Genomic DNA, 26,857 nt, shown 5'->3' with positions numbered 1-26,857 from the left:
GCGAAGGACGCGGGGGACCTGCATGCAGTGCCGTCCCTGCCACGGATGTCTGTGGGCACCTCAGCAGCTCGCTTCAGTGGAGTATGGGCAGGACAGATCTGGACCAAAATTTGGGGGTTTTCTCCCTGCCTGGCCTTTGTGCTGGTGTCACCCCCCCATGCCTTGCCTTTCTCTGTGGCTGGCTGCTGGCTCTCAGGCTCATGTGGTCTTGCAGGACTTGGGGATGGCTCAGGTGACCCTAGACCTTAGTCTCCTTGGCTGTGTCTGCCCGTGTCCTTCCACCATGGTACCAGGAGCGCTCCCATTTCAAAGCTTTCTTGCACAGCATTCATATTGTGGGGTTTTGTGTATTTGGGTGGGTTTTTTTCAGATATGCTGCCTGTGCTTGCAGCTCTTGAGAGTGGGGACATGCACAGGGGGGCCCCGGTCCTCGCTTCTGTGTGCTAGACCATGAGCTGCCCTCCTTTCCCTCCACGCCTGCAGGAGATGCTCCCCGTTTGAAAGGGTGCTTGCTAGAAACTGGTAATAAACCCAGCCTTGTTAGCACTGTGGCTTTAAAGATTTTTTTAAGTTTCATGTTGGCCAAAGGAAATTCTTTTCTCACTGAAGTCAGGAAAATAAGGTTATTGTATTGTATCCTTTGGAGCGTATTTTTTGAGATGCCATTTGTTTAAGTGGCAATTTTGATTTGGTTTTACTGTGGATTTTCTTTCAGGATTGGTTTTCCCCTCTGGGACGCAGGGGTTTGTCTTCCTGTTTTGGATGGTTGGAAGCCTGGGCAGCTTTTCCTGTATGATGTGCTCTGTATATAAGTGATCTCTCCTGAAATAAACTCACTTCCAGTTACTTAAGGGGAATCTAATAGCTCCTGCTTTGCCACAATTGCTCCAAGTGACAAAGAATTTCTTGGATATGAGCTTGTCAAATGGCTCTGTCGGTACAGGATGTTCAGTATTAAATTACTTTTATGGGATAATTTTCCTGTATTAATTGCTTGCACTTTATACCACAGACCAGTTAAATTGCTGCTTTCCCAGGGCTCGCTCTGTTCATTTAGCAATGTTACAAAATGTATGTGATCTCTTTAAATACCTGTATTTAAGACTGCTCGGGGGTCTTTAAAGAACAATATAATCAACTTTGTGTTCTCTCCGCTTCCTCCAGGTATCCTTGGTGGGTTTCTTGTTTTTGCTAGGGCTGTACATCTCATCCCTGGCCTCCTGCATGGGAGGGCTTTACGGAGCACCCAGGATCCTGCAGTGCATCGCCCAGGAGAACGTGATCCCCATGCTCGGCTTCCTCGGACGTGGGGTTAGTCATCCTTTCTCTGAAATTGCTGTCAGACCTTCACCTGAAGGAAGATCGGTGATATAAGAAGCCAGGATTTCGATGCATCTGTAGTGTGAGATGGGGGATGTATGAAATGCAAGGAGGGGAAGGCTCGGGATCTGGTACCCTATGCATAGGCAGAAAAGCCAGGAAATTGGTGGTTTTATTAAAAAACCAAGAGCCCAGCTGCCTGTGGTCCTTTCCCTGCCTGTCCCCTGTGCTGCACAGCCTCTGCCTTGAGCCCTCCCATGGGGCTCGGCACCGCGCAGGAGGAGCCCTCCTTCCCCTACATCTCGCTCACTGCTGCTAAGCTCTAGATATGCTTTGAAACAAAGCCTTGCTTTGAATATGACAAGAGGCTTTTTCCTTGTCCATACAAATAATCCTCATTCACATGAGTCGTTCTGCTGAGTCAAAGTACCAGTCACTAATGACTCTGTAGTCTTGGGCTATACACTCAGAGCAAACTATTTTTTATGGCTTTCCCTTCCTTTAAACAGGGAGTAAATAATTCTCTCACTCGCAATAACTTGCAGTACCCATCTGTCTGTACCAGGTGGCTGGGAAAACCTTACAATGTTTTGCTCCTTCAGAGCAGCTTGTAAATACAGAAAAATATTTTACAATATTGGTATTTATGAATGTTTTTAAATATTTAAATGTTTTATAAGTATAAGCATTTTCTATCCTGTTTTCTGTTTCTCAAAGTAATTTTCTAAAATTAAAGTTATAATAGTAGCAATAATAATAATAAATAGTAATAATTATAGGGGAAGCAGGAGCAATAACAACAGCAAAAACTTCCAGCTCCTGAAGGCAGTTGTCAGGTGATCCCGGAACAGGCTGTTCTCCACTTGGCAACCCTTGTGAAATTCTCAGTGATTTAGCAAAGTTGACTGCAAAGTTCCCTCTCTTCTCCGATAGTTTTCTGTCTTTTTGTCAAATTTTCTGCTCTGAACTCTGTCCAGGCAGAGTGCCATGATGGGAAGGGCTCAAAAAGAGGTGAGAAATCAAAGGCAGATCACTTTTCTATCTTCCTTCTCTCTTCCACCTTGAAAACTGTCTAGATTTGGTTTATGAAGAGTTAATAAATTTAGTTTGCCCTTACCAATCTGTTCCACATCAGTACTTCTTTTGCAAGGTTGAAGAAAGTGGTGTAGTCACCATAAGCCCAGCTGATGGGAAGCACGATTGTTTTCTGTAGAGTTAAACTCAAGCCAGAGGTATCCTGAGATCGTCCCAACTGTTCCCATCTCAGTACGTCTTTCTGATACCGAAGATACTTTCTGAGAACCGTGTTCCTTTGTCCCCAAGATGTATTTCTATTTCATTGTGAAAAGGCGTAAGGTCCAGAACTGGTCCCCTTTTCTATTAATAAATAAGAGTGGAGGAAATAGAAATAGTTTCCATTTGAGCTGTGTGTTTATTAAAGAAGCACATGCAATAAGTGAAAACCTAAGATATTTTGTAAGATATCTTGTAAGACATTTTCCAGCGAGGTCTTCACGCAGCCTGCATAGGCTTCTTGGGTACCGAAATGGTAAGACAGTGCCTGATCCAAGGAAGGGCATGTTAGACCTGGGATTAAAGTTCATGAGCTGATGGTTCAAGTCTTTCCACCCCTGATGCCCTTTGCTTTGTCTCTCTTTTTCTCCTCCTCTCCCTGCCTTCACTCCACCCCAAAGGAGAAGAGCAGGCGATGCTTCTCCTGGCTGCCTGCCTTCCCGACACGTGCCCGGCATCGCTGGCGGCTGACTCCCACCCTCCAGCACCCTCGGCTGCCTATCCTCTCTGCTGCTTTCCTCCTGCCGCAGCTTGGGTGGATGAAAGGAGGGAAACCCCAAGTGCAGAGGCTCGGCAGACCATGGATTTAGCTCAGCCTTGTGTCAGGGCAAGGCCAGAAGCTGCTGATGTGAAGGTGGCACTGCTCCATGCAGGCAGAGCTTCCTTGACTGTGTCCGGCAGCCGAAGCCTTTCCAACAGCAGCGTGCGGGAGCCTTTTGGGTAGGCAGTGATGCAGAATGCTGTAGAGAAATTAGAGATGAACAGTTAACTCTAATTAACACGTTTTATTGCCAGGCTTCCCGTAAGCCCCACAAATCTCTCTGAAGGTTTATTGCTGCTTTAATGACCGTGGAGATAGAGAGTGAGAGTGGATGAATTTTCCGAAGACAGAGCTTGAGTAAGGCTCAGAGGTGAGGTGGGAGCTCAGCAACTTTTGGCTTCCAGCCTGTTCTTTAATATATTAAGCCAGTGAGCCTCTGCTTGCACATGGATGCGTGTATTTCATGACTAAGGGGGTACTGCAGACAGCCCAGGTAACCACCCATGACAGCTGAGCAAGCGGGGAATCCTCACGGTGAGGCTCATGGTTATTAATTTAAATGTAAGTTTGATTTATTTATGAACTAGAAAGGACCCAACAAGACTCCAGTGGCTGCGATTTGCTTAACAAGTGTCATCACCATGGCTTTTGTCTTCATTGGGCAAGTGAACGTTCTTGCTCCCATAGTCACCATCAACTTCATGTTGACATATATTGCTGTAGACTACTCCTATTTCTCGGTCTCCTTGAGCTACAACGTTCAACAGAAACCTGGCGAGACCCAGATGGAAAACACTAGACCTGCTCACTCTTCCCAGCCTTTAATTTTCAACAAGCCCTCCAGCCGTGCAGCAGATGGAGTAATTCAAAGCAGATCAAATGGCACCTTGCTGGAATTCACAAAAGACATGGACCAGCTTTTTAAACCATTTCGTAGTGAGCGAGGTACTTGCAAAAAAGGAGCCGAGAATTTAACCCAAAAGGTCAAACAAAAGAAGGCAAAGAAGCCAGCCAAGCAGACGTTACAAGACAGCTTTCTCCTGGATCTCCACCACGATGCTCCCATGGCTCAGGGCAGCTGGGATGAGACCGCGGAGCCCCACAGCGAGAGCCGGCAGGACCTGGCTGAGCTGGGCTGTCGGCGTGACGCGGGTCCGTGCTCGTCACCCGCTGTGGACGCCCAGCAGACACCCGGGCTGCTGGAGCAGGGGGAGCAGCTCTGCAGCGAGGTGCCGGCGCTCCCCGGCCAGAGGGGAGAAGGTAAGGGCTGTAGGAGATGGACATCTCCATGCTCACGGGGGAATGGTTTATAACCTCGGTCCTCCCGGTGCTTTCCTGAAGGCAGGCATGAAACTAGCTTTATACGGGGCTGTCATTCAGTGATTCATAGCAATAATATCAGGTGAGGGTAGAGTTCATCGCAGTGCATCACAGGAGAAGTTCCAATGCAATTTCCTATGGAAGATTAATCACAGGAAAACAGGCAGGACTATATTTAGTGTAGGGTTGTTTATGGTGTACTCGTTATTCTACACATGCACTCTTAGCGCTGTACATTAAAAAGGTTTTGAGTATATCTTGGCATTTACTTCATCCTGGTGCAGGGTAGGAGGGATGGAGCCATGCAAGTCTAAAACACAGGCTATCAAAATGCAGTGGTCCCCATGCCGCAGGTGGAGTCCGTAATGCCACATCCACAGCTAAGAGTCTGAATTTGTTTTGTTGGTGATATGGGTTTTTGATACCATGTGTTTGCTCGGAGTTTGTCGTCTCAGTGCTGTAGTGTTTTATCAGCGTTAGTCAGTTAAGCTTCGTAAACCCTTCCAATGGAGAAAAGCTTTATTTCTCTTCTTTTGCAAATAGAGAAACTGAGGCAGAGATAGGCAGATGTGGCCTTCAAATGGACTCAGCACCAGAGTTGGCAACTTGGTTTTTTTCTTGCACTTCTTTTTTGTTTTCATTTTAGAGGTTTTGGTTTAACTCTGCCATACCCCGCTGTTAGCTAGAATTTCTGCTTTGGTTTTTTGGAGTGTGGTAATGTAGAGTAGGAGAAAAAAAATCCACTTTAACTCCTGTCTAATGTCTCTTCTTTTTTTTTTTTTTCTTTCTTTTTTTTTTTTCCCCTGTAGATTCATCTATAAAGCAAAAAAATCCAGAGCTGGGAATTCAGCAAATACCAGAATCCTTCTACTCCAAATTCTGCAACCACTGGGTTTCCTTTGCTGGTGTAAGTAATTTTCTTTTATTTTGAGCACTGGTTTGTGATCGTAAAAAACAGAAGGAAATTCCTCACTTGGTGCAGTGTAGATACGCTCCAGTACTTTAAAATGGCTTTTGTTTCTAGTATTCCAGGTCACCTGAATTAAGTACTCAAGGTACCATGCATCCAGCCATTCAAATTCAGAGGAAGCCAGATGACATATTAATTAAAACAACAACAGCAAAAACCCAAACCCCAACCCAAACCAAAATGATACAAATTCAAAGTCTGGCATCTTAGGACTTTAGAGATGCATGGCTGGCTGGGAAAAAAATCAGTGTCCCTCTTTTCACTGTCTGCTAGCCTGCTTTTTCTTGCCAGGGGTTGGAGTGAGACATCAGCTTCAAAGCTGTGTTGCTTTTATTTATGAGCCAGTTTCTGCAAGCTCGGGGTGGGGTTTCAGTAGTGCTGACCTCCTGATACCAGCAGCCTGGCTGTGAAATTCCATCTTTTGAGGGAGGAAAGTGGAGCATTCCTCCAGCACGTTACTTTAAAGAATAAATAACTTTCAAATAGCTTCTGTCTCAAGCCACTGAGGAGTTTAAGATGCTTAAATTCATCTTGGGAAGATGGATTTTGGGGCAGATGACAGGGAAAGGGTCAGATATGCATAATAGATGACCCATATCGTTTTGCTGGATGGATGGGAATTTCATAGATGCGTGTAAAATGTAACAAACCCGCTCGAACAACACAGTGAACCCTTTTAGTTTAATCCTCAGATGGAGTTTGACACCTACTTTTCAAATTCACTGCTGCTGCCAGCAGCCAGCTCCTGGCGAGGTCTCCCCCTGGACTGCAGCACCAGGGGCGGGATGGATGTGGAGGCTCCTCTAGCGATGACGTCTTTAGGAGGTTGCGCACTGATGCTGTCTCTGGGCTCGGTAACTAACGTGGCTCCCAAGCGCGTGTCATCGCGGAGCGGTCAGCGCTCTGCCTTCGCGAGGGAGTTTGCTTGCGGAGATGACTGACGTGTTCATTAAAGCAGATTTGGTTTCCTGTCAATAATCAGACTGGGGAGGAGGTTGCAGCAGAGCTGAGAAGGGATCAACGATGCAAAATAAAATCACAGAAGCAAAAATCAGACGCATTTATTCATCCTGGCTCCTTTCCCCTCTGCCTTCTCTCTGAGCTTCACCGATTGTGTCAGTCTGGACTCATTTAGCTCTTTCTTTGCATGCTGCCCCTTGCTGTTCCTAACCTCACCCGTGAAGATGCTACCCCTGCCCCCGTTCATACGCCCCTTGAGCCAAATCTACCTCCTGAGCTGGTGAGCCTCGGGATGCTCCTCTTGGAGTAGCCCAAGCAGAGACCCGAGGCCCACGCTGCCTCAGGGTAGCTCACTGAAAGCTGCCTCCATGCTGCTGAAGATGACGCTGTAGACCTCTGCTGTCCCGCCTTTTAACAGTGAGACCAAACGAAGCTCCCTGTAACATGGGAACCTCATTACCAAGAAACCTCAGCCGTGCCAGTCCCAAATCTTTTCAGATAACGCTGGGTGGAAATGGTCTGTGTGTGGCCAACAGCCGCGCACCGTGGAGTGTTTTGCAGGCAGGAGATGACATGGTTCCCCAGGGGTCCTGCAGCACCGCTGGCCTCAGCCAAAGATGCCCAGGAGCATCCATCCACCCACGTGGTTGCAGCTGGGATCGTTCCTTCCAGGGGCAGGACCTGGGCTGTGCAGCAGAGGTCTTGTGCAAGGAGAGCCTCTGTTGTGTCCCCATCCCTGGACATCGTTAGGAGGGAGACTCCTGAAAGGAAACACTCACCAGGATAATTCCGAGGGGCTGCATCCTGGGTCCTGACTGTGCATGTCTCTTTTACACAATGCTCCCAAGAAGACCCTGAGAAAGACAAAGCATGGAGATGCCATCAAAGCACTGGTTTTGCATGCATTTAAAACCAAGATGCAGCATTTCTGGCAAAAAAAAAAAAGAGCGTTTACTCATGCTTTTGTAACAACTTGAAAGCCCCAGCACTGCCTCTGTTATTAAAGAGTTTCCATTAGAGTTGCAGTACATGCTCATCTTGCCAGGTCGAGGAGCAAACTGCTGACCCGGTGTCAGGCTGTGTCTGAAGGTGAGCAGTCCTCCCCAGGCACTGCGCTGCCAGCTCTCCCACAGGGCCAGAGCGGGAGGTCAACGAAGCTGCTGGGCTTTGCAGAAAAAGAACCGTCACATTGTCATCTTCGTATTATCTTACAGACTCTGGGGTAACCCCAAACCATGTCTTTCCAACAGGCGATCGTGTCCCTCGTCATAATGTTTGTCATTCAGTGGATCTACACGCTTGTCAGCCTGGGTGCAGCCGTTATTCTGTATTTCTACATCAGCCAAGTGAGCCCAGGACTCCCCCTTGGTGAGTTTTTTTTCTGTATTATTAAATCTGCTTAAAAATTCATTAAGCTTTAATTTATCTTAATTAGGAATTGAGACTCTTGTATTTAATATGCAGGTGACACCATGAATGATGAGGTTTTGTTTCATTGCTAGTTTTAATACATTTTCTCTCCGACTCTTTAATTTTATTTTGGATTCTAACTGTCACTAGCATTGGTTTGATAGTTTGAACATTGTGCTTATTGCTTTATTACATTGTACTTTAAACGGCAAAACCAGATACTAATACTAAGACTTAACAGGGGTGGTGGATTGTAAATGTATCGCAGCAATGAGAAAAATCTGCCATAAATAGGTTTTAATAAACTTAATTAATCAATCTAAACCCACCTGAGAAAACTTTAAGGAAAATGGGAATTATGATGAGTATCTCATTAAATCTCAGCATTTATAACTGTGGAACAAGAGAGCCTTTTGATTCCAGAACTAAACAGGTTGAATATGTTGGGAAAGTAATCTGGGAAAATACTTTTAGGCAGAGGGCATTAGAAAGGTCTGTGCATGTGATCGGCTTAAACAAGTTCAAAATTAAACAGTGAAGCACATTCAGAAAGCAGCTCATGAGAGCCTACAGCTCCTTGGCACAGCCGCAGGAGGGGTTTGCATTGGTCTGTGTCTCTGTAGGGAGAGGGTGATACGCACACAGTGTGCGCGTACTCGCGTACTTATGCATACATCCATACGTAGGTGCATACATCCATACGTAGGTGCGTGCATGTATGCATACCTGCACACATGGATGTGCAATTTTTTGCCCGAGATGAGAAAAGTCAAAAGAGTCTCAGTTCGTATGTCTTTTAGGCAATGCAGAAAGAGCTACCTGGGTTTATTTAGATGAAAGATTATTAGACGCTAGGTAAGTAGGTACTAGGTTTCAGAAACCCAGACAATGAGAAACCAAAAACTAGTTGTCACTCCGTAACCATCAAAACATTGCTCAACAATTCTTCTCTTCCTACTCTTAAGTGACTTCTTTTCTATGTATCTTTATGGGATAGTAGAAAAGAGCTGATATTGGGGATAGTGATAGTACTTGCTAATTTGTATCTTTTGAAATATATCTAAGTTTTAACAAAGTTTTTTACGGCCCTCAAATATTAAACTAAACACAAGCAATGTTTTCAGGCTTTGGAGTTTTCTTTGCCTTTGTATGTTCACTATATTATATCTCTGTTATCTGCTTTTGAAATATTTAGAAATTACTTTAAAAAGAATTTCTCAGTCAGTGTGTAGAGGATTTGGGAAGGTGATCTGAGAAACAGCAGCATGACTAGACTTTTTTTTTCTTGGTTTCTTTTGCACGTGCATTCTCATGCATACAGTAAAACAATGCACGGCAAAGAAAAAGTTAGAAATGGAACACTCCACGTTCAGCCTGATTTTTATTTGGCTGTGAGCAAACGTTATTTTGTGGTCGCATGGCATCCGATGATCTGTGAGTTTGTTCTCCAAAGGACCGAATGATCCTTCTGTCTAGAAAGGTTGGGAGACACTGGCTTGAGAGACGCTCTGGATTACGGACTAGATGAAGACCTTGGGAGCAGAACTGCTCTGGGATTTCGACATGTCCCTTCTCCTCTCTCTTCCTCCCCAGCAGCCTAAGCCAAATCCAGCAGGCGCTGCCGGGTCTCTGTTCTCATCCCTGTCCCTCACCACAAACTTCTCCTGCTGCTTTTGCTGCCAGCTCCAGCACTTCTCTGCCCCTGCAGTGAGCCAGTGCAGGAAACTAACTCTACAGAGAAATCAGAAAAAAATAGTGTTGGTGTAATAAGCTAAGCCAGCTCTCCATGGGGTCAGACAAAAGGGAATGAATGGTGAGACTGCAGCCACCTTGGCTGAGGTTGGCTGAATAGCTTCTCCTGCCTCCACATCCCTGCAGTGGGAATGATCTTTGCAGTCCAGGGAGGAAAAGGTACTGGAGTGGGTGTTTGTACTTTGCTCATGGCTTTACTGGGGTTTAACAAGCTGTTGGTCTGGGAAAGGATCGCTGTTCTCCATGGGAAATTTGGGTTCATTTCTTGACAAGCGTTTAAAGGCCACAGCGTGTGGGAAGACTGCAGGAGTGTTCTCACCATCGCGAAATCTTTGGGTACTGAAGGCTAATAACAAGCATGTTGGTTTGAGATTTTATGCAAAAATTCAATGGTGTAATGCTATTATGAGAGAATTAGCAGCGTACTGACTTCTCATACCTTTTCTCTGTAGGAGCAGCAGCGAATTTCAGTTTCTTTGGCTGGATTAAGTCGGTTTTGATCACCTCGTGCAGGTTGGTACCAGTCACTTGGCAGTGACCGACGCGGTGCTCGTTGTTCCCGTGACCCACGAATGTGCACAGAGAGGGGTGGAAGAATTGACTTGCTTATTACCTTAAGCAGTCTGTCTGGCCCTTCTAGCATGCTCAAAGTTATTCTTACTTAATGCTAAAAATAACTGTTTGCTCCCGTTAGCCTGGCATATGGCTGGCCATGTAAGTGGGGGAGCAGGAGTGTCCTCTGCCTTGTGCGTGGACATGTCAAGCTGATAACCGTATCTTGGTGCCTGAAGCTTTATCTTACGGCAAAGGTCTGTGCTCAACCTTTATGGCTCAGATTGAACTGGAAAATCTGGTAGGAAATGAGAAATGGGAGACTCCATCTCTTCCACCCACCATCCAGTGAAAGTGAATTACTACGGTAGTGGTGGAACAGGCATGCGTGGCAGCTGTGCTCGAGTTTCAAAGAGGAAATTTGGGGGGAAGCTGCAATAGCTACGGGGCAAATACAATAAACAAGGTCTTCGGTGAAGGAACCGTTCAGTATTGAGTTTGCATGGGACTGCAGTAGCGTTGTCTCGGGCTTTTCCTTCCCAGAAGACCTTAAGGGTTTTGGTTGGTTGGTTGTTAACTAGTTTTGTTAATCTGTTTTGATCCTATTAATTATTAATGCCATCATGTTTGGGTTTCCCATAGCAGGTTGTGACCATCTCTGCCTCTGTGCAATGCAATGGGATTTGAGGTTCTCAATCTGTTGGGTTGCTTTTTCATTGCGGTGGTTGAACACCGTAGTAAGGACTGCACAACGCGAGCTGCCATGCGTTATATGTGCAAATTTGGTGGCTCCTTTAAAAGAAATGAAAGTCCAGGCATTTAAACACATTGGCTCATGTTTATGCCTATCTTGCCAGCTCCTGCCTCCGCCCACAGTCCCTATAACATGGCCACATGCCTTTTTGGTAGCAGAGGTGGCTTGGGAGAGAAGCTGGGGGTGACGGGCCTCTCTTAGGTTACCAGACCGGCAGAGTCCTTAGTGCTTCGATCAGTGCAATTGATGAGCAAAGACCGTGCCGAGGAGGGCTGAGTGGGGAGCTGGTGAGTGCCCAAGGCAGAAACTGATCCTATTTCTCTCTCCTAAAAGAGTGCGATCTCTGGGTCAGCCAGCCAGCTTGGTTGCCTTAACCTAATGCTAGGGCTCCTGCTCGTGGTGGCACAAAGACAGTTTTGGCTCTGCTTGGGGGTCGGGTGGGTCATTTTGAAGCCCACCGTTGCTACAGTGCAAAAAATTGCATTTTATTGAAGTAATTTACAAGTTTTTCCTAAGCTTTGTTTCCTTGAAATCCAGGCCAGGTATTTTAATGAATTGGAGGTCAAGAAGAAATCCTATTAGACTGCAAGAGAGTTGGAGGCAACCAAGGATCTTTGACACCTCTAAGGCTCTTAGGTGCTCAGTGAGGTCTGAGTTGGTGTTATAAGCTCTTACAGTTTTGATTTGCAGATGTGCATTAAGGTTTTCTTAAAATCAGCCTCTAGGATAAAGGGATTACAGGAAAATCTCTTTCGTTTAAGAGAGTTACAAAAATAATTGTACACTAAAGCTTAGGAAACTCTAAGAAGGGTATTTTTCATTAGAAATGGCTCACGCTCCTTCTCCTGCACGGTGTGGAAAGTGCTTGCCATAGCCAACGTCCAAAGAGGAAACTTATTTGTTAAGAAAATGCATATTTTCCAGTGTTGTCTGGGGGAAGGGAGTGTATTTTTTGTGCACCTTCTAAGAAAAACGCTTTCAGATTACCTCTATGCCTCCTAAGGGTGCCAAGAAGGATTTAGCCTCTTCTCGAAGCACCCTGTCTTGTTTGCGCAGCCAAGAGCACGGCTGCTAATGGATGGCGAACAAGGGGCGATGCAGGTGCCTCTGCTTTTCTGTTTGCAGGAGAAGGCCATCTCCCAAGGAGCAGATTGTGGTGACACCGTCCTTTGCAACAGTTGGCATGGAGACCACGCAGCTCACCGAGGAGAACGCAGACTTTGCCTCACGGGACCGCTATCACCAGTCCTCGCTTATCAGCAGAGAGGAGTTTGGGAATCAATTCCAGTAAAGGACACACAAAAAAATCAAGCCATCACTTCAAAAAGCATTTAGAAATGCTGATGGCTGCCACAGTGCCTTGTGAAATACTTGAATATATGCGAAAAGGATGTGAATAGTTATTTATATATTCGAGGCTTGTTTGTTTATGCAAACTACAACATTGCTGAGTTTCAAGTCTTACCCAAAATGGGGGAAAAAACGCAAATGAAAGGGCCAGTCCAGGGAAGTAATGAGTTAGTGAGGACAATATAATCTTTTCAAAGAATTCAATTACAAGCGTTATTGAGCTCTAAAGACCGTTGGCGCTATAAAAGCTTACAACACCCCATTTCAAATGTCCTCTGGGTGACTAGGGATGCTTTGTGCCTGGGAGCGGTGACCTCGGCAGCAGGAGCCAGCGCCCCGCTCCCAGCTGTGCCACAGATGGATGCGACCTTCCAGGTCAATTCACTTCTCTCGGCATGAATTTGCCTGCTTGTAATACAGTAATTTTCTACCTCAGCATTTCAATTACCAAGGTTTTAGAAAGTACTTTAAGGCATTAGACAATAGGCCAGAATCAGTGGCAAGTGCAAGAAGATTATGAAATATATTCACAACTGGAATCGCACATTTAAATGCAGTAATGCAGTGTAATGACCTCTACTGTAAAACTGTGAAATGATGTCTTAGAAGCTGTTCACAGTGATTTCCCACATCCTTTCTGACGTGACACCTGGGACCTGACAACATAGCTGGGTCCAAACAGAGCATCTCCTGGCTGAAGGGACAGATGATTCAGAAGTGCCTTAACAAAATATGTTTAGCCTCATTTTTGCTTATTTTGCATAAAGCCCATCCCATAGTGACCTCCCACAAGGAGCCATTTCTCCCACTGCCATGATTTGGGATGCAGGAGGTTCAGCCAGGGGTGCTGCAGGATTTCCCACGCAGACCTTGGGGTTGGTGGGCAGTGGCTGTGGCGTGGGGTGAGGTCTTACATGGACACCCCCATCACCGTCGCTTCTGCTCCCCAGGGAAAAACCCCTCTGTGGAGCACTGTCCTGCCTGCAGGCAGCAGTCCTGGCAGAGACCCGCAGAGGCACGAGGGAGAGCTCTGGGTCGAGGCAAGCCCCAGCACCGCAAATCAGTTCTGATGCTACAGGGATGGGGAAATCACTGCCTTTCCCTTCCTTTTATCTCTGATTGTTTCAGCCTTTAGACTATTTATTTCTCCTTCTGTGCAATAAAAGCTTGAGACACAAGGAACTCCTCTCCGTGCTTGCCGTGGGCACACCTTTGAGCACCGTTCCGCTTGCCAGCGCTTGGTGCCCTGGCATTACCAAGTTGTGGGGGGACCCTCTGTCCCATCTCGTGGTCTGGCCAGCTGCAGCTTTGGCTCTTCCAGTTTTCTTACAAAGGGAAGCAAAGGAGGCTTTCTGCTGAGATGAAGAAAAGAGCAATCCTGGCGCACTGCAGAAAGCGTATTCATTTTTCAAGGTCTCAGGTCTTTTACCAAGTTATCTTAATTATCTCAATAGAGGCAAGAGGGAAGTTATGCTTGTGTGGCCAGCTCCGAGCCAACCTCCAGTCAGTCATTCTGTATTGGACATGCTCCTTCCAGGGCTCCTTCCTTCCATTGCCTTTTGCCTTTGGTTTCCGAAGAGTCCGAATCTGTTGTGGGGATGTGTCTCTGTGCTGAAGCTTCCCCTGGGTTTCCTGGGACCAGTGGCTCCAGAGAGCCCTCCCTGTGCTTGCAGCATCCTTGATCTTGGCAGCTACTGCTGTTGTGCAGACTTCACACACTCCACGGTGCTGATCCACTGCTGGCAAGCCGCATGGTGCTGTGTTATCCCCTGTTACAGTTTGATACACAACCATAATGCTGTTACTGTAAAATCTTGTATTTCATAAAGTCCCATCGCATCAAAATATTGCGGGGTGTCTTCCCTCCCGAGATGGGGATTGCCCAGCCCTGCATTTCTCTGTAGCTTGAACAAAAGAAAACCCCAGAGCATGGCATGAAGTGATTAATGGGCAGAAATTCCTGGGTTAACTTCTTTGTTAGCTCCTAAACAATTTAGTTCCCTTCGTAAAATAAGCCAGCAGTCAGGAGGTCCAAAGAGGGAGGATGGGGAAGGTTCCTTGGCTGTGTACCTCACCGAGGAGCTGTGCTGGTTGAAGCTGGATGACTTGGTGGTGGCGAGCGTTTGCCTCCCTGGCACCGCAGTCCCTGCTCGTCCCCAAAACTGGGGTGTGATGGGCCAGAAGTACAAGCAGCTTCTCCCTTGGTCTAGCAGTATTGGGAAGGTGCCCCACAGCTTTGCTTTCAGCCAGCTAAGTCTGCAGCAGCAGCTGTCCCCTTCCCCTGCCACCACCGTCCTGCCCCTTTAGCTCCAGCAGCCCTTTGCATCTGAATATCCTCTGGAACAATTTTGGTTGTGTTTGCCCGCTGCCGAAGCCTCCGCTGGCTGCTGAAGAAAGGCACCGTGCTGTGCAGGGGCCTGGTGGGAGGATGTCCAGAGGGCTCTGGGGTGCAGGGATGGGTCGTGCCTTGGGATTTCTGGAAAAAGGCAGCGGCAGGGCTGGCATCAGTGCCAGATGGCAATAGCTGCTATCGTGGCCTGGCAGAGGAGGAGATGCTCTGCAGAACACGTCATTCCGGGGGTTTCTGGTCTTCGGGCTTCATGTACTGCTGCTGGAGAAGCTCTGCCACCTTCTCCACTGGCACCACCAGCACGGCAGGAACCAGCTCCCTCCACCAGCCAGTACGTGTGGGCACTTGGTCCTTTCCTCCTCTTGTAGCTGCAAGGCAGGAACGCATCACACAGGGCTGGTTTCCTTGCTGGTGTTACAGGTTATGAGTAGAGCAACTTCCCTGTTAAATGCTTGAAAAGGGATGTGCTGATCTTTCCTGGAGTGTTAGCTTTGATGTAGTTAACGGTAAGAGTGGAGGAAAGCCTTGTTTTAGTACTGATAAGCCCACAGGCTCGGTAGCGTTGGAGACTCGATGAGTTCAGGCCGTACGGGTTTGCAGGGCTTTGCACGTCAAGGAAGCTTTTCCAGTGAGAAAGAAAGAATAGTTGCATTGCCAAAGATCAGGGTGTCCTGTCAAAAAATGTCTGTAGCTTCTGTAGCACTCTGAAAAAATGCGTGAAATCAGGTGTAGGAATTTACCAGCTTCACGTTTAGTGGTTGAAGGGAAGAAAGGTGAGTGGGGATTGCTGCTGTGAGTGGGAATGTGCTGCTTTCACCCCCCCAGGAGCTAGGCTGTGACTCCAGATGCTGAGGCTTTCATGAAGCTTCAGGTTCCCTGAAGGTGGGTTTGGGACCCAGCTCTGACCATCGTATGTCCTGTATAGGTTGCAGCTTGGTTAATGTCATGAAAAGGCCTTCCTGTCTTCTAAGACAGTTGGACTCGATGATCTCAAAGGTCTTTTCCAACCTAAACAATTCTAGGATTCTATGATTCTAAGCCATGTAAGCTTTGTTATCATCTATATTTTTTTTCCTTCCAGTTGGAAGTTTGATTTTTTTTTTTATTATTATGTAAGAAATGAAAATGTTTTGCAATGGGTCAGGGTGTGAAAACATTTGTTTTTGAGAGAGATATAACAGCTCGGTCTTGTTCCTTTTGAAGACTCCACCTGTAAATTGGTGGCTCCAGTTTTGATGGCTTCCTTTGCAGAGCATACAAGCACAGAAGGCAGTGGAGGATAAATATTTTATTACTTGCCTTGCAGTATTGCCTGGAAGCTCATGCTGCGTTTGTGATCCCACAGCACTAAATGGGTCTGGAAATCAGAATCTTCTGCCTCAAAAAACCTGCAGCACAAATAGTCAAGACTAAGAATGGGCAGGAGAAAAGTGAAGTTTTATTGTGATATTGGCATTGAGAGACAGCTCCTCAGTTGGTATAAATTGTCATCATCTCCCTGGATCTGCCTATGTGTGCCATTAGGAGTCTGCATGGGAAGAGCCAAGCTCCTTAAATCCATAGCTTAGCTCAAACTTGTCTTTTTTTTCTCCCCTCTTGGCTTTCTCTTGATCAGCTTTGAGTTTCCTTGGATGCTCTTTGTCATGTATGGTGGCCAAGAAAATCACACACCTGCATGGTCACTTAGTCATAGCAGATAGTCGTGACCACAGTGTTGAAGTAGCAAAGAATGATGACAAAAAATGAAATGATGCTTCCGTGCATGGCCAAATTGAGGCACAGGGGGGCTCTCTGTGCCCCATGTGCTGGTACGCTCTCGCCCATGCACCTCTGGTTCAGACAGGCAGAGCTTCTTAAGCAGCATCATACTTAACACCTGCAAGTTTGGAAGAGATTCTCTGAATCATAGGAGCCAGCCTAGGATTAACATTTAGGTTAGTGGGAAACCAAGGTTATTTAAATTATTGCCCTTGCCTGGTGAATATTAGAAAAGGCAATTACTGGGATAAAAGAAAACTTTGTGGACAGCCTATAAATTTGGTAACTCTGTGTAAGAAAGGTATATAATGGACTTGCTTATATTCCACAGTGGTGTGTTGGTGAGACCTGGATTTGGCGTACCATCGCTTAAACCTGAGACGAGATGAGACCTCAGCAGTAACAGCCTTAAAAGCTATGGATGAGAGGCCCTAGCAGCAAACTGCAGGCTAGAAATAAATAGCTTTAAAGCCTGTGTGGCACGAGAGAGGCTCCTTCCCTTTCTGCCTGCTGCTCCTCGTGGCTTTTTTCATGTGACTTTCATGCACATTCCCCCCAATACCGGGGATTTGCCCCCGCCTTGTGTGAGAGCAAAGGGAAGCACGAGCGCGCTCCCAGAAACGCAGCGGTCAAGGAGCGTACCTGTAACTTTGTCAGATCCAAATGTTGCTCGTGAACTTTGGCAGGGGCTTCTTTCTGGAGTTGGAGGGCACTGCTGTGCAGTGTTTTGCTCAGCTCTGAAATGGCCGTTCTTTTCTTGATGCGCTCCAAACCAGAGCTGGCTGAAAAGGGTCCTAAAAGAAATAAATCAGAAATTTAGGATTGCTTCTTCTCAGCTAGTTTTCAATGGCTGATTTTTTTTTTTTTTTTTTTTTTTTTACCCCGGAAAATACAGGGTTTATTTCCAGTGGCAGGATTGAAAATGCAATGTCATTTTAATTTGTTGTGCATTTTTCTCTGAGGGATGAGAAGAGATCACAAGACCCATATCCATCCTGACCTCCAAATGTCAAGTATCTGGAACAAGCTGCTTCCAAGGGAGGTACAAGGCAAGCAGTTCTTGTAAAAATAAATCAATAAAATACCACCACCCCCAAAACTTCAAGAAAAATGGTCAGGTACTAAGTGCCTTTTGGATGATTGGGATCCATTAATGGATGGCTTACAGCATCGAGAGAAGATGGGGAAGGTAATTAATTACTCGGCTAGGAACTATCTGTCCGCTTCGGAAACTCAGGACTTTTAGTAACAAATTCCAGGAGTAGAAAACATTCACTTTGTACCTTAATTCATCATCAGCTTAAAACTTGTCTGAGGTTTATGAGCCTGATCCAAGTTTTGGACAGATCTGGGCTGAGTTTCAAGGGAGCTGCAGGGTTTCATGACATTGGCTGGGGCTGCGAAAGGCTCCTACAGGACCAGAGAGAAGGGACCAGTCAATGTAATCCTGACGAAGTGCTACGGAGATGCCTCTTCTGTAGAGACTCCTGTGGGTTTTGGTGATTTCAGACCGAAACAATGCAGAACTGGGCAAATTTGGTCATGTGTCTTCAGCCCCTCAATCTGGAGAGTGGAAATCAAGGTGAAATAAAAACAAACTTTTTTTTTTTCCTCCCCCAAAACAAAGTGATGGGTGGGATTCAGTTAATCAGTGTATAATATCAATCATGTTTTATATAGTTAGAGGCTTCCTGTGTTGATGAGGTTTTTGTTTCTTTGTTTGTTTTTAACTCCTTTTTGTGTTGAATGTGCTGGTTGCTTTCAGATGGAAGTGTTAAATGTATTTTATACATAATTCGGGGAGACGTTTGAGGTCACAGTGTCTTTCAGGAGGATGCGGTGGCATTATTTTACATCAGGGTTTCCCTGGCCCATCCGACTCCTCAGGCACAATTTCATGCATTTAAATCTCCTATTAGTTTTGTGCTCTGAAGGAGGGAGGGGAGCAGCCCTCAGCCCGGAGCTGCCCTGTAACGATTATTAGCGGGATGCAGCAGCGGAGCGTGCAGTCGTGCCACGGGGATAAACAAATCCGGGACCATGTGAGGAAAAGCCAAGCGCCGGTGGCCTTCGCTGAGCTCTCACGCTTCACGCAGCCACCTTCATCCTGCTGCAGCGCATCTTCTTCCCACCACCACCGATGCTTCTTCCCCGGCCTCCCAGGAGGGTGTCTAATGTGGCATGTGGGTGGCAGGGCCGGTATCCCCATGATATTACCGTCTGTGGTCCCAATGGATAAAAAAAATCCATTTTAAAAAAAAAAAGTCAGAATTTTTTTTTTCTATGTGTTTTCATGTGGCTTTTGGAGCTGGAGCTCAGATATATCAGGCATACATTGACTTCTTTGGTGCAGGGGTATTCCTTCGAAGCGGTGAAGGTAGAAAAAAAATAACACGGCAGGAAAACACAGTAGCCTTAAATTTACAGCCACTAAACCTTGGCAAATTAGGCACCTGCGGGGGGAAGGGAATGCATTTGGGAAGTCTGAAGTGGCCTGAATATCGGTGTTTCCTTTCCAGGTGCTTGTGAATAATGTGCTGCTTGTGACTGGAACCGTGACGGAGAGAGGAGCGAGATTATTTTCTGATGGTAAATACTGGTTTAAACGCATGGGTTCACACTGTGGGGCTTTTGCCCCAGCTGGGACGGGCGAAGGCAGCAGCCTCCCCGGTGCTGTGTGCGTCGGAGGCTGCAACGGGCCATCCCCAGCCCCACTGGCCCGCCTGCTGGTGTGTTTTCTCACCTATATTAAGCTCTGTTGGGACGCAGGAGCTTCAAGGGCAGCGCGGGACCCTTTGGCCGGCGTTTCGTGGTGCTAGCTGTGCGTATGGGTGTACGGTCCTCGTGGTTACCCCCCCGACAGTCACCGATGTCCTGTTTGGTTCAGAAATGCAGCACTACGGCAGCTTGGGCAGGTGTAATGGCAATTTGGGAGAGTGCATTAGCTGCCCCCCCCCCCCGCAGAGGGGGTTAATCCAGTTCTTCACTGCTCACAGCTCCATGGGCCATGCTATGAATGCACCACAGGGACGCGGGGAGATGGAGCCATTCAGTATGGGCACTGGTCCTTTCAGCAGCGTTCGTTTTGCATTTGCCTGCTTCTGCTATTGCTCTTGATGCGCCTGTAGGAATAATTTATTGAGACTTTTTTGGAAAAGCATTTGATACCGTGCTTCCTGCTGGTTGGATTTACAGCTTGGGAGAATGCAGTAAGAGCGGGGAGCTGCTACATGGCTTAGACATTGGGGAAGTCCCTTGGGAAAGGTGGGGGGAAAGGGATGAGAGCTCTAGCCTCGGTGTTAGGGCCCTCAGGCTTGAGAGTGAGTGGACATGAGAGCATCCATTTCATGTCGGGGCTGGGTTTAGCTTTGATTTGCCCCACGCAGCCCTGATGGAGTATCATTGATCTCGGAGAGGTTTCTCTGCCCCTGCTGCCTCACCTATATCTCGCAGTTAAAGGATGTAGGAAAGTGTCAGATTTGCTTGTTGGCAAGACTTTCATTCCAGAGACTAACAAAACTTTCTGAAGAATTGTAATTATTACTGATATTACTTATTATCTTAGGAATCAGTAAAATGGAGCCCTGCATTTCATGTATAAAGAAATGCTCAAGTATTTGAGCTGCTGCTTTATGCTCCCTGCGCCATCTCCCGAAGTATCAAAATACTTCACAGCTCTTCACCTGAACTTTAACTCAAGCCCATGATGGCACATTACTTAGTTGCATATTGATGTCTCCATCTTGTCAGTGAGGAAGCTATTTTTTTACACAACCTATTCCATAAAGAATGTATAAGTATATTGACATAGGCTGAAGGAGCCTAAAGATGTCCTGTGTGGATCATGTACCTTGGTGGTAACTGCCTGTGATTTCTGGGTCACTCAGATGTCCCCCTTTGCCAGGACTGGGATGTTTACCAGTATAATTAAAGTGTTGTCGCGATTTGTTAGTGCTTCATTTCCTAACGTGTAGTACTTCCCAAACTGACACTAGCTTGGCTTGTTCCTTGAGTTTAAGCAAATTTGAAGCAAGAAGATGCCAAAAGTTGTAGGGAATAGAATAGAGAATGGGTTGATAGAGGGGTGCCTCAAAGGGCTGCCTTTTCCAGGGCTTTCATCTATGATTATGCGAGCATCAGAGTGAACATTTCCAAGTGTGCTTCATTGCAAAGGTGCATGGGAAGGTGCAGAAAGCACCCGCACGTTGAGAGAAAAGTGAAGGAGCGCCGGAGACCAAGTCCTGTGTCTGGGTAAAGCCAAGGTCATTAACATGCTGCTGTGGGCTCATCAGTGCCACCTTTTGGGTGGAAAGAGGCTTTCAGGAGAGTTTGTGTTTGTCAGCCATTGACTTCTGCTTTTGGTGAAGTGAGAAACGGGGAGCGGGGGGCTGTGGACCAGATCTGGGTTTTATCCGAGGCTGTCTGGATGTGGTGGTGTATTGTCACTTGTCACCCCCCTTTGAAATGTTGGATTCTGCTTGGCTCGTGGAAATCAAGCCTGATTCTGAAATAGCTCGAGGGAAAAGCAAAGGGCCCAGGGGTGGCTCAGAGGGGAGAGGCTGCCCAGGACAGGTTTCTGTTCCCCGGGGAAGGAGAGCTCAGCTAAACTCGGTGCGTTGGGATGCCAGCAGCCTCGGCAAAGCCCAGCCTGCTGCTCCGCGGCGTGCTGTCTCACAGAACCAGGAGCATGAAGTTATGGAAGGGAATTTCAGAACAATAAAGGGAAATCCTTTGCCTCCCGTACAGCCCAGCCTGGGAAAAGAAGCTGCAGCCTCAAACGCTGCTGCTGGCATTTAAAAGAGAGTGGGTTAGCTTTATAACCAATAAAAGATTTGAAGTTATTTGGCAAGGACTTGATCTCGGTGGGAATTAAGTTTGGGGCTATCTAACGCTCACCGCACTCATCTGGAAAGAAACTTTCCAATCTTGCAGAGCAGCGCACAATCGGCCAGGTTTTCATCTGCTTCAGAAGCTGTATCGGTCGCAGCCCGAGACGTGATACCGGACTCGCTCGCTCGCTCGCTGGCTTTGTTCCCCTGTAGCTCAAAAACGAGCGCGGGAGCGTACCGGACCTGGGGACCCTGGCAGGGCAGGCCGGGACGGCGTGCGGGATGCCCTTATTGCAGCCGCCTTCTTTCGGCCTGTTCCCCCTGACCCCCTCCATCCATGGCGCCTGGGAAACGAAGCAGGGTAGCGCTGCCGTACGAGCGCCGGGAGCGGGAGGGGTGGCACTGCCGGCAGCGAGGCGGGGTGCCACTACCGGCAGCGGGGCCGTCGCACCCCGCCGGGGGCCGCTGCGCGGGGCGCGGGACTTTGCGCGCCGTTTGCCTTTCAGCGCGGTAGGTGGGGGGGGGGGGGGGCAAGGGGCTCGCCCGGCTCGGCCGGGAGATGCGTCGGGAAAAATAAAGTAAAAATCATTTTTAGTAATAGTAATAATAATAATAGCGCTTCGCACAGCCGGGGGAGGGAGCGGGCGGCCCGACGGCTGCGCGGGGCGGGAGGGGGCGGCCGCTCGGGGCCGGGCCGGGCCGGGGCGGGGGGGGGGGGGGGGGGGGGGGCGTGCGGAGCCGGGCCGTGCCGAGCCGAGCCGAGCCGCGGCTGGGTGATGTCAGGCTCGAGGAGGAGCCTCCGCCGCCTGCCCTTTTACTTTCGGGCGCCGGCACTTGGCCGCAGGCTGCTGCTGCCGCTGCTGGCCGCCCCCCCCCTCCCTTCGCCCCCCCTCCGCTATGGGTACCCCGCACTTTTAAGACCGGGGCGGCCGCCTTCTGCGCCGCCCCGGGGAGGGGGGGGGGCACGGTGAATTAATTAAAAATCGCTATCGACTCGGTTATTCATTGCCCCGCTCCGGGCATGTGAACAACCACCCCCCCCCCACCCCCCCCTACCCTTCCCCCCCCCCCCCCCCACCCCAATCCACCCCCAGCGCCATGCCGGCAGCTTGCACCCTGCTGCTGCTGCTGGGGCTGGTCCCGCCGGCCGGGTCTCTGCCCCTCGTTTCCCCACGGCGTCTTCCTCCTCCTCCTCCTCCTCCTCCTCCGTCCCGAAGCCGTCTCGGCCGCCCTTGCTCGCCTCCCGCCGCGGGACACGCCGGCAGCCCGGGTGAGTGCCCCCGTTCCGCCGTGGGGATGGGGATGGGATTTGGTCCCGGCAGCGGTCGCGGTGCGGCGGAGAGGGCGCGGGGGTCCCACGCCGCGCGGGACCCGCGCGGCGTGGGACCCCCGCGCCCTCTCCGCCGCACCGCGACCGAGGGTTGCTGAGCATCCCGACATCACCCAGGCTGCGAAGTGCAACCCCCCCCACCCCGCTCCTCCCCTCCCGAATCCCTCTCCGTTTTTAATTTTGCCCGGCCCGTCGCGGTACCGGCAAGTGCTTCAAACGGGGTGAAGGTTTGGGATGGGAATGGCGGGTGGGAAACTGTCGACGGCTTGTAGGTGCGCGGACGGACTCGAAGGCGAGCGGTGGAAACTTCACAGAGGAACTTGAGGAAGGCTCTGGTGGGTACCGGGGGCACGGCCAATGCGCGTCCACCCGCCAAAACGCTTCCCAGGTGGGAAATCGGCGGCTCCCGTAGGTGGTCTTCAGGGTCTGTGTTGGCTACCGCTTGTCTCCAGACATGCCCTCGTTCCACCTCAGGTGCTGACCCACATCCAGGTGTGGGGACAGATGCCGTCAGCTCTCTATAAATACCCTCTTTCTTTGCGTCGCCTACAGACCGTCAGATTAGTCACGTATAAAGTCGCGTTTTTTCCTTGCACGCCACATCTACAGCGTCGTTATCGGGAGCGATGACTGGTTTGGTGCTTTACAAGTGACACTGAATTTGGTTTCAGCACAGGATAGACCATATTTTTCCCAGAACAAGCAGGGCTCATTTCAAGTGTGACCCGGTAAACTGGTTTGCTTCCTCGCCGAATAAGACACACAGCTCTAAGGATGACTAATTCTTGATGAGTTTGGAAAGTGCTGGGTGTCTGCAGGTGGTATAAAGAAATCCTGTATGTCAAATTAGTCCTGTGTAGGTTTTAAGTAGGTTTTAGGATTGATCACCCACCTGAGCTGGACCGTCAAATTTCATCTTTTAATTTCTGAAGTGGAGAGAATATCACGCTTTGGTACTTGGGGTGAAGTTTACTTTCATGGAGCTATACAATTTCAGGAAATGCGACAAAACTACATCTATAACTTTTTAGTTTTGTTCACAAACCCAAGGCGTACCTTTGTAAGAGGTATCCCCACTAGACCAGATATATAGTTGGGGATATCGACTGGAATGTACCCTGCAGCGGATTAGAAAACTCCTAACTAACAGTGTTTGTGTGAGAGCAGCCTGGTGACTAGGATACTGCACTGAAATGAAGGAGATTTGGGTCTGTTGCCAGCTCAGCCACTTCTTTGTGCCACTCCAAGTGTCAGTTTGCCTTCCAAACCGGGAGAGAATAATGCTGTCTTACCTGCTGTCAACCTTGTGAAGATAAAATCCGCAACTTTCCAGCAAAGTGCTCGCCTATTATTTGATGAGAGCTGCACAAATTCCTCGGTGGACAGAAAAAACTATTTAATTTCGTCTCAGCTTTCGATCTGGCATCTTTTCCTGTGACCTTGATGACTCCTGAGAGTCAGCGGAGGAATGCATTTCCTTTGTTAAGAGTATGAAAAGCTCGAACTATCTGTCCATATGCTGGAAAAGCCATTTGTCTGGCTACCAGCGTCTGGCCGCCTGGCTCAGCGGCAGAGGCTTTGCTCCGTGCAGCCCGTGCTCGACAGCTACAGGTGCTCGTGAATCATGTCAACCCCATCCAGAAGGAACGGGGGACGCATCGTGAAGGAGTGATGAATAGCCCGGCAGTAGCTCGCTCCCTAGCAAACGGCATCATGAATTATGCTGGGTCCTGACAGCCGCGATTCACTCGCTGTTAGCTACAGCTCTATGCTTGTCAGTCAAGGGAATTGTTTGGTGTTAAGGGAGCAGGCTGATGGGATCTCCTGAATCACTCTCAGGTTGAGCTGTAGACACTTGAGAAATCCCTGTTGTCTGTCTCACTGCCGCTCCTGGCCCTCTGAGATGTTTTTCACCTTTGAAAACGCTTGCTTGAAGCGGGGCGGGAAACGTTTCTTGTAAACCCATCACCCCGGCGCTACGTGGAAGTGAAGATTACATCTCCGTCTGAAATGAGTCTGAGGTTAGGCGGCAAAAGCCCTTTCTTAGGCAGGGCTTAGCGAGCAGATGGTGAGGCAGTGGGTGTAGAAACGGGGCTTTTGAATCTCTCACAAAGCGTGGGGTGAGGGAGTGGGGCGAGAGCCCGGCTGCCCTGCGGAGCTGCCTTCCCTGGCCTGTCTGCGCCTCGGACCGCATCTGCCGTCCCTCCCCGCCAAACCCACCGTGGGCTTGTCTGGTGAAGATACGAGGACAGATGGCTTTCGCGTGTTGTTTAAAGTACAGGCTGAATCAGGGCACAGAAACGTAGGAAAAAATAGGTGAAGTAGGAAGTGAGAAACCTGGTGACAGTAGAGTTAAAGCATCATCAAACCCCTCTGCGAAATTCCTCCCGGCAGCTGTTTTACATGGGCACCGGACGAGCCGAAGGGCACCGTTTGCTGCCAGCCTGGGTCGGGCGGAGGTTCGGTTACAAGCTCTGTCCTCCTGCAGGTCTCCTTATTTCAGGTTTCCCATCTGTAAAATGGGAATAATTGCAGTGACACCACGGGGACAGTGGAGGTGGCACCGAGCCCCCCACAAAGTCAGTATGGCTGGGGTCTCCCCCGGTTTCTGCAATGTTCCTTCTCCCTTTACTTCTGACCCACACGGGTGCCCTGCCATGCCGCCCGGCACAGCGCGGGGCTGCCGGCAACGGGCTTGCCCTGAGAAGTTGATCTGCTTTTCTGCCATCTGTGTCTGGCCTTCTGTCCTTTCTCCCTCTCTCCTGTGCCAGCTGCTGCCTTTCTTTGCAGCTTCCCTAGTGGGAGCCCTGGAAATAAGGTGTGAAATCACCCGAGAAGCAATCAGCTTAGCTTGCAGCAGAGATTTAGGCTGGCTGCTAGGAGAAACTTCCCAACCCTAAGAGAGGGACAGAACAGTCTGCATTTATTTATGTTGTTTTTTTTTAAACTTTCTATCTTTGAAACTTTCTGTGTGCAGAAGAAGAAAATTTAGGAGTGAGGGAAGAAGATGATGAGGATGCCTGTTTGCACAAAAGTGTGGTATTGCCTCAAAACCTGCCTCAAATTTCACAGTACGGATTTTGTGGCTCCTGGGGGCAGAAGCCCGGCTCTCCGTGCAGTCACGCCGATGCAGAGAGGACTAACATGCTGCTGTTTAGCTTTGATAGGATTTCAGGTGACCGCCGGCGGTGCAGGAAGGATGCTTCCTCCCTCTGCGGCATGGGGACAAGGAAGGATCGCCTCCCGTGCCTCTGCATTGCTATCAAAAAACCCATAGGCTGCAGGGTTTTCTTTTCTTGGGCATCTTCACTGCTCCTCTCTGTGAGCTGTAACTGGATTTGGTTGGTGTGCCGCGAATGTGAAGTCCCTGGAGTTGTATAGATTTAGCTCTCCTCCTTTGGGGTACATAATTAAAAGCAAAAAAGAAAAGAGAAGGGAAAAAAAAAAAGCATTTCAGAAAAGGAGGGAGATAAGAGATTGGCTTCCCTGCCTGTTCCCTATCCCAAGACCCTGAAGGTAACAGGGGTCATGCACTGACAGGCTGGGTTTGCATCAGTCTGTAAAAGCACTTTGCATGATATTTAAATGATAAATGAATATGGTCCAAGAGATAATTGTGTAACCCGACTAGCAGGGAGCACATAGAGATGCGTATTGATTTACACCTCCATACGCAGAGAATGCGGCTGCTAAGCTGCGGCCAGCGCACAGCAGGTAAAGGGATAGCTGTAGCTAAAGCCTGTTATTGGGCTCTCCGCAAAGTTTAATTTCCCAGTAGCAAACCACCAGAGCCAGCCTGTGCCCGTTCAGCAGGCATTAGCAGCATGCTTTGCTGCACCAGCCGTCACCGCTTCAGAGGGATAATTTAATTTGCTTTAATTTTCTCTTGTGGCTGGGAGGACGCGGGAGACGGGTGGTTGCTGCCGTGTCTGCAGGGGCTGATGCCAGCCTTGCTGGTGCAGGGGGGCTTTCCTCAGGGAATATTACTTTCAGTATCAAAAGCCGCAGATATTGCTGAGTTTAGAGGAGCGTGGGGTTTCTGGGACAACTTGCTTCCTTCACTTGCTCTTTCAGATCCCAATTTTTGGGCTGGCAGGCAGAAACCCTCCATGATTGAGCTCCCAAGCTCCATCCTCCCTGTCCTCTTCATCTACAGGGGGCAGGTCACTGCAGCTGAGCGCCGTGTGGAGGCTAATGGCTCCATCACCATCACATCTCTCGGAGACGGCAGAGGATTGCGCTCGTTTGGCGGAGGGGGTGCGGTACCAGGCTAGGAAGGCAGTTAGTCTTGGTGTGGTTGTAGTACAAAACTCGAAGGGATGCTGCCGTGGCTGGGACTGTGCCTGTGCATCCGAAACGTAAAGCCGC

The 26,857-nt window shown here is 48.7% G+C and overlaps 2 protein-coding genes across 14 annotated transcripts in view; both read left to right on the top strand.

Moving 5' to 3' along the window:
• SLC12A8 (solute carrier family 12 member 8) overlaps positions 1-13,400 on the top strand; it is a 68,362-nt gene extending 54,962 nt beyond the window's left edge. For 5 of the 6 annotated variants that reach the window (XM_041124102.1, XM_030017130.2, XM_030017129.1 and 2 more), the window contains 6 exons: positions 1,165-1,311; positions 3,742-4,414; positions 5,284-5,381; positions 7,655-7,772; positions 10,019-10,079; positions 11,995-13,400. In XM_041124102.1, coding sequence (XP_040980036.1) covers positions 1,165-1,311; positions 3,742-4,414; positions 5,284-5,381; positions 7,655-7,772; positions 10,019-10,079; positions 11,995-12,163 — 1,266 coding nt within the window. In that variant the 3' untranslated portion in view covers positions 12,164-13,400. The remainder of the gene's footprint in view (positions 1-1,164; positions 1,312-3,741; positions 4,415-5,283; positions 5,382-7,654; positions 7,773-10,018; positions 10,080-11,994) is intronic. The other variant, XM_041124103.1, reaches the window with a different exon arrangement.
• An 8,566-nt stretch (positions 13,401-21,966) lies between these two features.
• The window catches only part of HEG1 (heart development protein with EGF like domains 1), a 56,378-nt gene continuing 51,487 nt past the window's right edge, over positions 21,967-26,857 (top strand). For 5 of the 8 annotated variants that reach the window (XM_030017489.2, XM_030017482.2, XM_030017481.2 and 2 more), the window contains exon 1: positions 21,970-22,429. In XM_030017489.2, coding sequence (XP_029873349.1) covers positions 22,258-22,429 — 172 coding nt within the window. In that variant the 5' untranslated portion in view covers positions 21,970-22,257. Of the gene's footprint in view, positions 22,430-26,857 lie in introns of all 8 variants that reach the window. The other 3 variants (XM_030017479.2, XM_030017478.2, XM_030017488.2) reach the window with 2 other exon arrangements.

The sequence above is a fragment of the Aquila chrysaetos genome, chromosome 6 (genome assembly GCF_900496995.4).
Source record: "Aquila chrysaetos chrysaetos chromosome 6, bAquChr1.4, whole genome shotgun sequence".
In the NCBI taxonomy this organism is placed as follows: Eukaryota; Metazoa; Chordata; class Aves; order Accipitriformes; family Accipitridae; genus Aquila; species Aquila chrysaetos.
Note: the sequence above shows the minus strand (reverse complement) of the source record. Positions and strands in the feature narration are given on the sequence as shown.